Source organism: Pleurodeles waltl, chromosome 7 (assembly GCF_031143425.1).
Source record: "Pleurodeles waltl isolate 20211129_DDA chromosome 7, aPleWal1.hap1.20221129, whole genome shotgun sequence".
Taxonomy (NCBI): Eukaryota; Metazoa; Chordata; class Amphibia; order Caudata; family Salamandridae; genus Pleurodeles; species Pleurodeles waltl.
Genome location: NC_090446.1, coordinates 957,368,032 through 957,382,483, shown reverse-complemented (window position 1 = coordinate 957,382,483; position 14,452 = coordinate 957,368,032). Strand labels below are relative to the sequence as shown.

Genomic DNA, 14,452 nt, shown 5'->3' with positions numbered 1-14,452 from the left:
TGAGGTTCTCACTGCAGCCCCAGCTGCTGCCACCTCGCAGACAGGCTTCTGACCTCCTGGGGTTTTCACAGCTCCATCCCAGGAAGGCAGAACAATGCATTTCCTTTAGGAGAGGAGTTTAACACCTTCTTCCTTTGGAAATAGGTGTTACAGGCATGGGAGGGGTACCCTCCCAGAGCTTCTGGAAATGGAGCTCAGACAAACCTTTTTTCAGGACTTCCACCTCAGCCTGAGTGAAACAGTGCACACACTATTTCACAGCAATTTTTCACTGCACTTAAGTAACTTATAAGTCACCTATATGTCTAACCTTCATTTACTGAAGGCTAGGTTTAAAGTTACTAAGTGTGAGGGCACCCTTACACTAGCAAAGGTGCCCCCACGCGGGCCAATTACCCAGACTTCGTGAGTACGGGGATACCATTACACGCGTGAACCACATAAATGTCAATACATATATGTAGCTTCACAATGGTAACTCCGAATCTGGCCATGTGAAGTGTCTAAGATCATGGAATTGTCCCCCCATTCCAACTCTGGTATTGGGGGGGGCAATCCCATGCATCCTGGGGGCTCCACCATGGACCCCAGTACTGCCAAACCAGCTCTCTGAGGTTTCCACTGCAGCCCCAGCTGTTGCCACCTCACAGACTGGTTTCTGCCCTCCTGGGGACTGAGCAGCTGTATCCCAGGAAGGCAGAACAATGCATTTCCTTTGGGAGGAGGGTGTTACACCCTCTCCCTTTGGAAATACGTGTTACAGGCTTGGGAGGAGTAGCCTCCCAGAGCCTCTGAAAATGCTTTGAAGGGCAAACACGGTGCCCTCCTTGTATAAGCCAGTCTACACCTGTTCAGGGACCCCCAGTCCCTGCTCTGGCGCGAAACTGGGCAAAGGAAAAGAGAGTGACCACTCCCCTGTCCATCACCACCCCAGGGAGAGTCCTGTGACCTGCAACTTCAGCTCCAGCAAGCATTTGCAACAGTTTCCAAGGTGTGCACGCTCTGAGGACTTCCTGTCTTCATCCTGCACCAGAAGAACCGAAGGACTCTCCCGTGGAGTGACGGAATCACTTCCCTGCTTCTGCAGGCACCCTTCTGTGACGGCATCCGGTACTGTGGGACTCCTCTCCTGATAATGAGCCTGCTCCCTGGAACACAGGTGGTGGGCCGACATGACCCAGACTGTCCTAAGGTCCAGCTGTCCAAATTTGGTGGAGGTAAGAGCTTGCCTCCCCGTGTTGCGACACTACCCCTTTGCACCGCATCACCTCCAGCTCCTTGGGCTTCTGTGCACTTCTTCCAAGAATCTTTCATGCACAGTGTAGCCCAGGTCCCCAGCACTCCATCCTGTGACGCACAACTGTAGGAAAGTACCATCTTGCCTGGCATGTTGACCCATATTTCACTGTATATATGTTGTTTTAGTCTGTGTGTCACTAGGACCCTGCCAGGCAGGGCCCCAGTGCTCATAAGTATGTGCCCTGTATGTGTTCCCTGTGTGATGCCTAACTGTCTCACTGAGGCTCTGCTAACCAGAACCTCAGTGGTTATGCTCTCTCTGCTTTCCAAATTTGTCACTAACAGGCTAGTGACTAATTTTACCAATTCACATTGGCATACTGGTACACCCATATAATTCCCTAGTATATGGTACTGAGGTACCCAGGGTATTGGGTTCCAGGAGATCCCTATGGGCTGCAGCATTTCTTTTGCCACCCATAGGGAGCTCTGACAATTCTTACACAGGCCTGCCAGTGCAGCCTGAGTGAAATAACGTCCACGTTATTTCACAGCCATTTACCACTGCACTTAATTAACTTATAAGTCACCTATATGTCTAACCTTCACCTAGTGAAGGTTGGGTGCAAAGTTACTTAGTGTGTGGGCACCCTGGCACTAGCCAAGATGCCTCCACATCGTTCAGGGCAAATTCCCCGGACTTTGTGAGTGCGGGGACACCATTACACACGTGCACTGTACATAGGTCACTACCTATGTACAGCGTCACAATGGTAACTCCGAACATGGCCATGTAACATGTCTAAGATCATGGAATTGTCACCCAAATGCCATTCTGGCATTGGGGGGACAATTCCATGATCCCCCGGGTCTCTAGCACAGAACCCGGGTACTGCCAAACTGCCTTTCCGGGGTCTCCACTGCAGCTGCTGCTGCTGCCAACCCCTCAGACAGGTTTCTGCCCTCCTGGGGTCCAGGCAGCCCTGGCCCAGGAAGGTAGAACAATGGACTTCCTCTGAGAGAGGGTGTAACACCCTCTCCCTTTGAAAATAGGTGTGAAGGCTGGGGAGGAGTAGCCTCCCCCAGCCTCTGGAAATGCTTTGATGGGCACAGATGGTGCCAATCTCTGCATAAGCCAGTCTACACCGGTTCATGAATCCCCCAGCCCTGCTCTGGCGTGAAACTGGACAAAGGAAAGGGGAGTGACCACTCCCCTGACCTGTACCTCCCAGGGGAGGTGCCCAGAGCTCCTCCAGTGTGTCCCAGACCTCTGCCATCTTGGAAACAGAGGTGTCTGTGGCACACTGGACTGCTCTGAGTGGCCAGTGCCAGCAGGTGACGTCAGAGGCTCCTTCTGATAGGCGCTTACCTATCTTGGTAGCCAATCCTCCTTCCTAGGTAGCCAAACCTCCTTTTCTGGCTATGTAGGGTCTCTGCTTTGGGGATCTCACCAGATAACGAATGCAAGAGCTCATCATAGTTCCTCTGCATCTCCCTCTTCACCTTCTTCCAAAGGGTCGACTGCTGACTACTCAGGACGCCTGCAAAACCGCAGCAAAGTAGCAAGACCACTACTAGCAACCTTGTATCGCTTCATCCTGCTGGCTTTCTTGACTGTTTCCAGGTGGTGTATGCTCTGGGGGTAGCCTGCCTCCTCTCTGCACCAGGAATTCTGAAGAAATCTCCCATGGGTCGACAGAATCTTCCCCCTGCAACCGCAGGCACCAAAAGACTGCATCACTGGTCCTCTGGGTCCCCTCTCAGCACGACGAGCGTGGTCCCTGGAACTCAGCAACTCTGTCCAAGTGACTCCCACAGTCCAGTGACTCTTCAGTCCAAGTTTGGTAGAGGTAAGTCCTTGCCTCCCCACGCTAGACTGTATTGCTGGTTACCGCGTGATTTGCAGCTGCTCCGGCTCCTGTGCACTCTTCCAGGATTTCCTTCGTGCACAGCCAAGCCTGGGTCCCGACACTCTAACCTGCAGTGCACAACCTTCTGCGTTGTCCTCCGGCGTCGTGGGACTCCGTTTTGTGACTTCGCGTGGACTCCGGTTCACTCTGCTTCCAAGTGCCTGTTCAGGTACTTCTGCGGGTGCTGCCTGCTTCTGTGAGGGCTCCCTCACTTGCTGGGCGCCCTCTCTGTCTCCTCCTCCAAGTGGCGACATCCTGGTCTCTTTTGGGACACAGCAGCACCCAAAAACCTCTACCGCGACCCTTGCAGCTAGCAAGGCTTGTTTGCGGTCTTTCTGCGTGGGAACACCTCTGCAAGCTTCATCGCGACGTGGGACATCTATCCTCCAAAGGAGAAGTTCCTAGCTCTCTTCTTTCTTGCAGAACTCCAAGCTTCTTCCAACAGATGGCAGCTTCCTTGCACCCTCAGCTGGCATTTCATGGGCTCCTGCCCACTCTCAACACTGTCGCGACTATTGGACTTGGTCCCCTTGTCTTACAGGTACTCAGGTCCGGAAATCCACTGTTGTTGCATTGCTGGTGTTTGTTCTTCCTGCAGAATCCCCCTATCACGACTTCTGTGCTCTCTGGGGGTAGTCGGTGCACTTTACACCTACCTTTCAGGGTCTTGGGGTGGGCTATTTTTCTAACCCTCACTGTTTTCTTACAGTCCCAGCGACCCTCTACAAGCTCACATAGGTTTGGGGTCCATTTGTGGTTCGCATTCCACTTTTGGAGTATATGGTTTGTGTTGCCCCTATACCTATGTGCTCCTATTGCAATCTATTGTAACTTTACACTGCTTGCATTACTTTTCTTGCTATTACCTGCATAATTTTGGTTTGTGTACATATATCTTGTGTATATAACTTATCCTCATACTGAGGGTACTCACTGATATATTTTTGGCATATTGTCCTAAAAATAAAGTACCTTTATTTTTAGTACTTCTGTGTATTGTGTTTTCTTGTGATATTGTGCATATGACACCAGTGGTATAGTAGGAGCTTTACATGTCTCCTAGTTTATCCTAAGCTGCTTTGCCATAGCTACCTTCTATCAGCCTAAGCTGCTAGAAACACCTCTTCTACACGAACAGGGGATAACTGGTCCTGGCACAAGGTGTAAGTACCTCTGGTACCCACTACAAGCCAGGCCAGCCTCCTACAACAACTTTCTGAGTTGTTCATCGACGCGGGACCTTCCTTTGTTGTGCTGCGACGACCGCACTTTGCATCTTCTTTGTCCCCGTGTCCTGGGACTCCCGTGGGAGCTGCCTGGTCTTCTGTGGGCTCTCTGAAGTGCTGAGAGTCCCCTCTGTCTCCTCAGTCCGAGTTGAGACCCCAAGGTCCTTCCTGGGTCCAGGCAGCTCCATTTTGACGCAAACCGCGACATTGCTTGAACCAAGACTTGTTGGACGAATCCAGCGCTGCAACTCGCCTGCATCCAGCATCTAGACGTAGGACATCCTTTGCATCACGCAGGAACCCGCAGCCATCTTCTTTGGTGCTTTTCTGCAGATTTTTTCCAACAGGAGAATCCTCTTTTGCACCATCTTCTAGGTTGGCAGGTGCGCCTGTCCTTCCCGGAATCTTCTGCGAATTCTGGAGTTGGTCTCCTCTCTTCACAGGTCTTTGGGTCCAGGAAGCCACCAGTTGTTGATTGCAGTCTTGCTCAGTTCTTGCAAAATCTCTTATCACGACTTGTAGTGTGTCCTGAGGAAACTTGCAGTACTTTACTCCTACTGTACTGGGCTCCGGGGTGGGGTACTTTACTTACCTTTGGTGTTTTCTTACACTCCCAGCGCCCCTCTACACCCAGAGTTAGTAGGACTTTTGCGGGAAAATATTTACCTGACCTTTACATTCAGCACATCACACCAGAGGTTTTTTTTTTTTGCATATTCATTTGTAAAACAACCACATGCCTCTTGGTCCATTCATTGACAAAACACTGCGTGTACACCTTAATACCATACAGGAGGCAAAAATATACTAACCGTAAATATAGTTTTGCAGTTGAAAGCTCTTCTAGGTTAACATTTGATTCTCCAGCCTCCCTGGTGAACACTAGTCTTAACTAACTAGATTCTAAGTAAATTCCGAATTTTGCACATTACACTTATTACCTCGTGTTACACAATGTCAGGAAAAATACTATATGAACAGGTTTCCGGGAGTTGGTGGTTTTATGGATTTTGGATTGAGGTCACTATAAATCACTCTGATCTCGCCCCCTATCAACTCCTAAACTGTTATATGTTAGTAAACTAGTTGGTATTGCAAGTCAGACAACTAGATTAATGGATATTGCATAGCTCAGGAGTACAGAAGTGTTTCAAATTGCAAAACTATTGTTATAGATACATATCCTTTTCTCTACAACTTCATGTTCCTGCTCCAGCCTAGGTATCTTTTAGATTCCCATATGACCCCTTAATCTCTTCCTGAGCAGTACTTGAGCAGATTTGCACATGCTCATAGTATACCTGGAATGGGAAATGTGGTTAGAGTTCAAAGCAGTGTAAGTGAATTTAAATCACTGCTGATTCCGGTGAATTTAAAGCACGGGTGATAGTAGTAAATAAGTGATAAAAAGTGTCGTTTCTAAGTTTTATTTTCTTAGGATTCCAAGTTTGTGGACTGTCTAAATAACCAAGTGAATTTTTAAAGATAAAACTAATTTCTGGCCCGCAGATATTTACCTAGGGATTTTAAGTGGACACCCTTTGTCTGGATGGGAATTAGGCTGTTGTTGTCTAGATTGTGAGGTGAATTTGATATGGCTGATCATGTTCCACATCTGAGATCCACTACCATATCTACTCCCGAAAGAAAAGAAGGCAGTTTTTACACTGTGGGAGACCCCTGTTCGTCTCTGTATCGCTGCTAGGGACAACCTGTTATTGACTTTTCAATTCTTGCTTCTCCTCTCTTACTTGCTTCAAGACTTGAATCTCTATATTTTATTGCTGTCATCTGCATGCTCTCATCCTCTGCTTCTCTCTTTCATTCTCTCTCAATTCCACCCTCTACTGCTGTGCAGAAATCTGTCTTTGTTTTCTGTCTTGATTCCCTTATTATGCGTCTTTTCTAATGATGCATCTTCATCTTTGTTGCCAGCTTGTACTGTTAGTTTCTTTCCTGGTCTCTTATGTCTGCCTCATTCTCTAAGCACCACGTGTCTGTTTTTCTCTTATTCTTCTCATGGTCAAGGCTCTGCACATCTCCATTTCACTGCCTGCTTGTCTCCTCTTATAACATTGGGTGCCCCCTTATCTCCACCTCCATCCTTCTGGATCTTCTTTCTGGTTTTAATGCTGATTTCCAGTTTCTGCTAACTCAGTATCCATCTCTTTACCTCCGTTAAGCTTTGATAGCAACCTCAGCCTCCTTGTCTCACCTTTTCCTTGCCATGTCGCCTTTAATTTTCTCATTCTTTGCTCTTCCTCCTTAGGGCCGCTATCAGCCGGGATCCCTTCTACGAGATGCTGGCCGCACGTAAGAAGAAGGTGTCATCAATGAAGCGCCATTAGCTACAGGCAGCATCAGGACAAATCACTGACCTGGGATAGAACCATTCTGGGTGCCTTATGGATGGAGGCCAGGTTCTCCCCATAAACAATGGCCAGTTCGAAGGACTCTGCTTCAGCTTTTTGCAATCGTTATTTTCAATGGGGAGTCTCTGGGACCGGGAGGTAGACTTATTGCTGCTGATGACCTAAGGCCTTCCTGAGGTCTGCAAAGCCTGAAGGGGCTAATGGTCCAGAAAGTCCACTTTCCACTTCCGGCAACAGGTGTGTTCACGGGCTCTTTTGCCTCCAGTGCCTACAGGGTGTAGGGATTAGAGTCCCTCCACGACACAACAGTCTACTACAGAGATGAAAAACAGAAGACTGCTCACACTGTATACAAAGACATTCTCTTTTTATAACTTGTTTGATGTGTAACTGTTGCGAGATTGTCAGTATATCATTCTGCTCTGGATCGCTAGAGTCACCCAGACATACAACCAGTGGAGGATCTTGCAGATCATGCTGGCTGTGACAGCTTATATTTATGTGGAAATGATAATGGGAAGAAGAGCACCTATTGGTTTTGAGGAGAGGTTGGTGTAAGTATTCTTGTTGCCTATTAGGAGGAACCTGCGCCTGATTTTTGTGACTTACTTTTGTGATTTACTTTATATGGTACCTGTCACTGCTCTCTGTCTTGTAGACAGTGGCACTCTCTGATGCAAAGCCGAGCATAGAGATCACATTAGACATAGCCTACAAATCAGCTTAGGAAAATGCTAGTTCAGTATTATGATCCGATTTTGCCCACTGAATTCACAATTCCTCTGTTGAGCTCGGTGCCCATAGACGTAAGATTCTCTTGACTTTTTTTTTTTTTTTTAAACTTTTGGGTCACTGTTTGCCTTGCATGCAAGATGGGTGTCTTGTATACATTCCAGAGCAGACGGGTTATCTTATATGTATTCATGTAGCTCTCTAGAGGAACAAAGGTGTATTATGTACTGCCATGTAATCTCTGAAAAGCCAATGTCCTGTGCACTTCTTGAGGCCCTAAGGAAGAGCAGAGGTGTAATTTTATTAGTTATTGTGCCTCTCTGAAAGAACTGGTGTGCCCCGCATACATTTTTGTACCCATCAGATGAAGTTTATGGATCCCATGTGCATTTATGGAAGTAGTTGCACGTCTTGTATAAACTAGTCTCCCTCAAGGCTAACCCACTGTAAATTGTCCTATGATGCCAAAACACTAGATGTCATGGGCACATAGCGTGTCACACTGCATGGTTGCCTGGGGTGGTATTTTGATAGAACAGAATGATCTCTTTTTGTTAATACAAACTATGCTATGTTAGAATACAGCCAGAGGTTGACACTTGAAAGGATGAAACGAGGGGCACCATAACAGATGCCTCGAATTGCAGACGGACCCTTGATCTTCTGCAAACATAGTTATAAGGTCACAGTCTTGGGTCTCTTGGATAATTTTAAACTTATTATTCTTTCTTTTGCCAAAGAGTCTATTTCATAATTGCTGAATGGGGTTTCTGTTGTAACATCCTATTACCAGATTACTAACCTGTGACTTATTAGGTAAAACGTTCTTATATTCTTTTAGTATTACTGATAAATACTTGGTAATCAGGCAGTCGACAGTCAGAAAATATAAACAGGAGAAGCAATACAGAAAGTCCATGTATTGCTGTATCTCATCGTGCACATTAACTAGCAAGCAGTCAGTATCACCTATCTCGGAGTGTGCTTCACGAGCTGGTAGATGATCAGTCCTGGACGTTATGCCTGCTGTGTCAGTGTGCGCAGCCTTAATCTAGTTGCCAGCTGAGAAAGCCGTTGTAGCTCTCTCCAAGCCTGCTCAGAAGTATGGGAAATTAGCGACGTTGCAACTTGCTCGGCATTTTAAGAAAAAAATAGTTCAGGACATTTCTTTTTCTGCTATAGTTCAGGTTGCTTATCATTGTGAGACAGAAGTTCAGTAGTCACTCTGGCTGCCGTGTTTCTGCTGGCTTAGTGTTATGGGAGAGAAGTTCAGAAGGTTGCCATGCTTTCGATGTTGGTGTGCTTGGCACTTAAAACATGCATTCTACATTCATCATCTCCAATAGAATTGTAAAAAATAGGATTGGTTTCTGGGAATTCAAGCTGGTACAAAGAGGAAAAGTACATTAGCTCTATTGTTTGGGAAGCATTACATCATTGTCAGCTTCATCACTGTCATAAAAGGTATTCAGCGTTTAAACATTGATTCTTTTTTGTTGTCATTTGTCCCGCTGCCATTGATTGCACTGGTTCTAAAATATATATATAAAATTTAAATATATATATATATATGTGTGTGTGTATGTGTGTAAACGGTCAATTAGCACCCAAGTAAATGCAGTCAAAAGTATTATCCTCTATTTATCAGAGATGTAAATTATTACTGTATAGTTTTTCTCTTTTTTTAGATTATTCCTTTATTTTAAAAAATATTGTTTGATTTTTTTGTTGTTGCAGACATTTGCAGGTGGAAGCGTGTGGCAGTTTTTTTTATTGGGGTCTTCTTTGCTCCCCGCCTTGTAAGCAAACGCTGATTTAAAAGCTCCAATAAAAGGAAACTTTTCCAGAGTGCTTGTGTCCACTGTTGTGTCTTTGTCAGTAAGGAATATCCAACAAAGGTGGGACTTGGCAAATGTTGGTGTTAGGGAAGAAGAGTTTGGGCAAGAAGCGGGAAAGTAGAAATAGGAGAAAGAGTGAAGTGGATGAGGGGAGCAGAGATCTTGGCGAGGTATAAGATGGGTAGATGGAAGACACACGAGCAATGGAGCAGAGGTGGGTAAACCCAGGAAGAAGTCGAGATGAGGGTTAGGAACACATATAATTCCTATTGGGATCTCTCTCCGGGAGCTGACATCTAGTACTGACACAAACACACAGAAACATTAACATCTAACAAAAGAGACCTAGTGTTCAGGGTCAAGTTTTTTTTAATTTTTATTGTCAATGCCTATAGAAAATAACTCTTGTGTTTTTAAGATCTTCATTGATAGGCATAGCTATTAAAAATTCCCAGACATGCACAGGATCTAAAGCACTTTTAACCAGAGGTTAAATCTCTCTGAAATACGAGCGAGAGGTCACGTGCAAAGGAAGAAGGCTTTTCAAGTTCTTTATATTATCCATAGAAAACAAAGAATTTATACATTAATTAGTCTGACAACATTATTAGGAAGCTTTTGTGATAATGTATCAGGTAATCAGGCCTTTTATGAGCCCATATATAAGTAGTATATATGTAGAAGTGCTAAGTATAATATGCTATGCTTATGGATACTACTTCCTGTGGATTGCTGTCCTAATGAATACCTCGGGCACCAAACTGGATCTGGAAAATTCTCCAAAGAATGTCTCCGTGTCAAAGTGGCACCATGTGGCTTCAATCACAATCCTGATGCTATTGGACTACGTAGTACACCAGTGTGTTCTCTGGTGTCAGTTCTTATTTTAATTCACAAAACCAATGAAACTCCAGGGGCTTCTTTTTCGTTTTTACATAGTATCTTCACTTTTGTCAATGCTGGCAGCAAGATAACATTAAATATCACCTCCCAAGGTGTCGGGGTTTAAGCTTTTCCTAAAAGTTTGCAAGGATGTCCCTTTTTTGACCTACATAACATTTGTATGTGATGCTGGCGCTAGATCACAATCCTTCAACCTGTGACCTGTATGCATCCATTTCCTCCTAGGACATGAAGGAGGGGGAAGCCAAGTTATTTGTAGTTCGGGCCTTCTAATTGACTCCAAATTGGTCTGGCTCCTCTCCATCTGCGAAGTCAGCTGGTCAGAAGCAGTCTTCTAAAGGGTCCTACCACAAAAAAAACCTAGAAAGAAATACCTCATCACTAGTGAGGAAAACATCTCAATCCTTGAACTGGTAAGGGAATCTGTGGCACTGTTCTCCGCAGCTAGCCTACTCTTATTCTTCCTGTAGGTCAATTCCAGTTCTTAAGAAACTTTGCGCCGAGTTTCTGGTTCTTTATGCTAGCACCTTGCAGGTGAAGTCTTTTTTTTGTGCCAGGTTGAACCTCTTCAGGACTGCCACTCCTCTCATTGCTTAGCCTCTGGCATTCGAGGGTGTGACACCTTCTATGGCTCCAGCCTCAGCACCTTCACACTCCATCAGCAGGCTGCAGCTTTGATGCCACTACCTCACAGGCCTACTCCTCTGTCATTGGTAAGAGAGTGATTCAAAGCTGCCTTGCGCCAGTGCTTTTGAATCATCAGAAAGAGGGACTTCCTTAGTGACTCAGCCATTGGTAGATCTTCTCCACAGGGTTCAGAGATTAGCCAGCCTTGCAGTGCTTTTTGGTTCTATCTTTGATGCATTTCTTGGCATGGAATATACTACCTTAAAGCCGACTCATCGGCGCACCAGCAACTAGGATAAGAAGCGGTGTAGTCCTGATACAGACTTTAATGCTCCCTAAATGGAGCCGTTACTTGTAACAGATCAAATTATTTGCAATAGCAGCTAGAAGGAATTCTCATAAGGATGAAAGACAAGGGATATTGTTTCAGTACTTTATATAAGAATTAATAGGCAGATTACATAGAAAATGCCATAGGATATCTTTAGTGACCAAGCATACGAATCATAAGTACAAAGAACTCATTACAGTTCTCAATAAAACCTGACATAGATTTGCCTCTCGCATGGGGAGAAAGGTTCTGTCCCTCATACAAATCTGCACGTCCTTTTATAGGACTTTAGACTGAGACATTCATGCGTTCTACATGGGTACATGATTCTCATGAAATACAGAAATATGGAACAAGGAGAGCAGTGAGGAACATTTCACTACAGAGTACATTCAAAGATTCTCTCATGGTAGTGCTACATTGAGTTTGCAGGCATTCTCACAGTTAGCCTGGTCAATGCAATTGATACTTTGCATTGACAATAGCCTGGGGCATTTGAAACCCCCTTGGTTAGGTACAGAGTGAAAAGGGACTCTAGGAACACCTTATTAGTGTGGGTCTTGCAATTCTTTATTTGGAACATGAAGACCAGCAACAATTACCATGTTATATTGATAATGTCAATACAAGCTGAATTTTCAAAGGCAAGCCTGTCTGGATCAGCCGGGGGCGTGGCCTGGCGCTCATGGAGTGAGCGGCCTTGAGACGGAGCTCCTGCCGGGACCTCCATAAACAGCCCATCCTGCCTGCTTTACCTGCCGAACCGTAGACAGCAGTTGACGTCTAGGAAGGCCTGCGGTGCGGAGACGCAGGTGCCGGAAGAAATTTAGCGCCGCAGGCGCCGGGACTTGGTAGGAAAGGGCAGAGTCGATGGCGCGCTGCCTGGCCCCAAAATGGCAGTCGCGACGCCCAGAAAAGAGATACTCATCTTCAAATCGATCCAGCACAGCGGGGGCGGCTAGGGAAGAGGAGAGGCTTCCCCGACGCTGCTGAGGCTGAAGGTCCTCGGCGTAACTGAGGGGTGCATAATAAGGGCACGGAGACAGCAAGAGCAGCGGCTGCCTGACCCCAATATGGCGACCGCACCGGAGCGCTACCTTATAACTGTAGGGCCTGAACTAGTCGGAGAGCAGAGGCAGAAATTAAAAGTGCACTAAGGCTGGAGGTGCACAACATGAATAAACAAGACTTTGTCACTGCAAGGGCCATGAGGACTGCTGGAGTTGCGACGGAGTGAGGTGAGGGCAGCTGGTTTTTGGACGAACCAAGGGGACATCACAAGACGCACCTCCCCCTTCCCTCTCCTCTCCCACCCCCCTGGGACCATCCAGAAGAGAGCCCTGCAGACCGGCGGATGCTGGCACATTGCCTGGGATATTGGGGAGGACTGGGACAAAACGAGTATTCGACAGCGGTGAGAGCTCCGTGGCACCTTTCCTGAGGGCAGCAAAAAGAGGCGAACAGCACAGCACCCCCAGATGACGCTAGCTTGGAGCAGCAGGAGATGCAGACCTAAGCATAGCGCCCCCCCAATCAACTCAAGATGGGCAAAATTGGGAAGAAAAAGGACATGATAGGGGGACGGAGACACAACAGGATGGCGCACCGCCCAACACTGTAGGAGCACTGCGCAGAGACTTACCTGAAAGCCCATCATTAGTAGGCATTATGCAGGCCATCAATAACTCCAGGGAGAGTCTCGAGACAAAGATTGACTCATTAGCGGTCGACCTAGGCTTGCTCCAAGAAGATCAGCGCCGCCTGGCGAAGAGAGTAACAATGACAGAGAGGACGCTAGACACCATCAGCCCTGGATTGGCGGCGGCGGAGGTTTGAATAACTAAACTAGAAAAACAAACAGAAATCCTTGTGGCTTGAGCCGAAGATGCGAAAAACAGATCCAGAAGAAACAATATCCGCATCATAGGACTTCCGTAAAAAAATTGGACAGAGTAATCTTCCTGAGTTCTTGGAGCGCTGGATAGCTGAAGCAGTTGTGCCGGAGGGTCTCTCGCAGTTCGTCGCACTGGAAAGAGCGCACAGGGTCCCTGCCAGGGCTCCCCCTCCTGGGGCTGCGCCGCGCCCAGTAATAGCCCGGTTACTGCATTACAACTGTGACTCGAAAACTCAACTATTCGTATCTTCCCTGATTTCTCCAGAGAGGTGCAAAGATGAAGGGCAACGTATTCGGATATTAAGAAATGCCTCCAACAACTGAATGTTTCCTACGCAATGCTCTTTCCTGCAATGCTGAGGGTGGCGGATAGCAGGGGAGCGCGATTCTTCCGTACCCCACAGGAAGCAAGAGACTGGCTGGAGAATCGCGGAGACCCAGTGGATGAGAGGAGTACTCGGGAACCCAGACCCCGTAGCAGACGTCGGAACACAAAAGACCATAGATGGAGCACCGTGGCCCCAACACAGGAGGAGGCACAAGTGGAGCGAACCCGAGCTACAGCGGCCTCCTTTAGTCAGGGGGGGCAGCCCACGCTCGACTGGAATGACGAGAGGCACCGGTGGATTGGACTCCGATGCGGAATCAGCAGGATCGAATGCAACAAGCTTGGAACTCCCAGAAGTGACACCAGGAACATCGGATTGCATTATATGACTGCCGGCCCCGGCTTTTGCGCCCCGCGCTACGGGCCCATGATTTGATTTAATTGAATTTGAACTTATATTAACGCCTCGGAAATCACGACTTCTAGAACTCCAGAGGCACGCAGTAAGGTATTTAAAATAACCCTGGGCCTGAGGCTCGGCTCCTTGGCTGGCTCGGGAGATATTGCCTACCTGCCCACCTTGAATTAACTCATGTTTGACATAGTTTGGATGGGGAAATGTTCCGCCTCCTGTCCTGGGGAAGGGGAGTTGAGGGTGTTCTGGTTGGTTAATGAGGGAAATGTTTTCAGCTTTACCTGTGATAAGTCAATCCACGCAAGAAGCACTGAACTAGGTCGTCTGGTTGTGGGGCGACGGTATGGGGTGGGTTTAACAATACTCTCCTACAATGGCTGAACCGCAGGGATATAAAATAATCTCCTGGAATATTAGAGGGATGCATAATATGTCCAAACGGTACAAGGTATATTCCTATTTACATAGAAGAGGGGCACACATAGTGATGTTGCAGGAGACCCACTTGACGGCCACTGAGGGAGCAGCTCTGCAGAGGAGATGGAGGGGCCAGCTGGTTTACACTACCTATTCGGCATATGCAAGGGGCACCCTGATATGGATTAGGGCGGGGGTTCTGTTCCAGGTCACTAACACA

The 14,452-nt window shown here is 46.9% G+C and overlaps 1 protein-coding gene across 3 annotated transcripts in view; it reads left to right on the top strand.

Annotated features, from left to right (window-relative positions):
- The window catches only part of CYTH1 (cytohesin 1), a 670,960-nt gene extending 661,996 nt beyond the window's left edge, over positions 1–8,964 (top strand). For all 3 annotated transcript variants that reach the window (XM_069199671.1, XM_069199670.1, XM_069199672.1), the window contains exon 13: positions 6,645–8,964. In XM_069199671.1, the coding sequence (XP_069055772.1) occupies positions 6,645–6,723 (79 nt within the window). In that variant the 3' untranslated portion in view covers positions 6,724–8,964. The remainder of the gene's footprint in view (positions 1–6,644) is intronic.
- Positions 8,965–14,452: the final 5,488 nt, after the last annotated feature.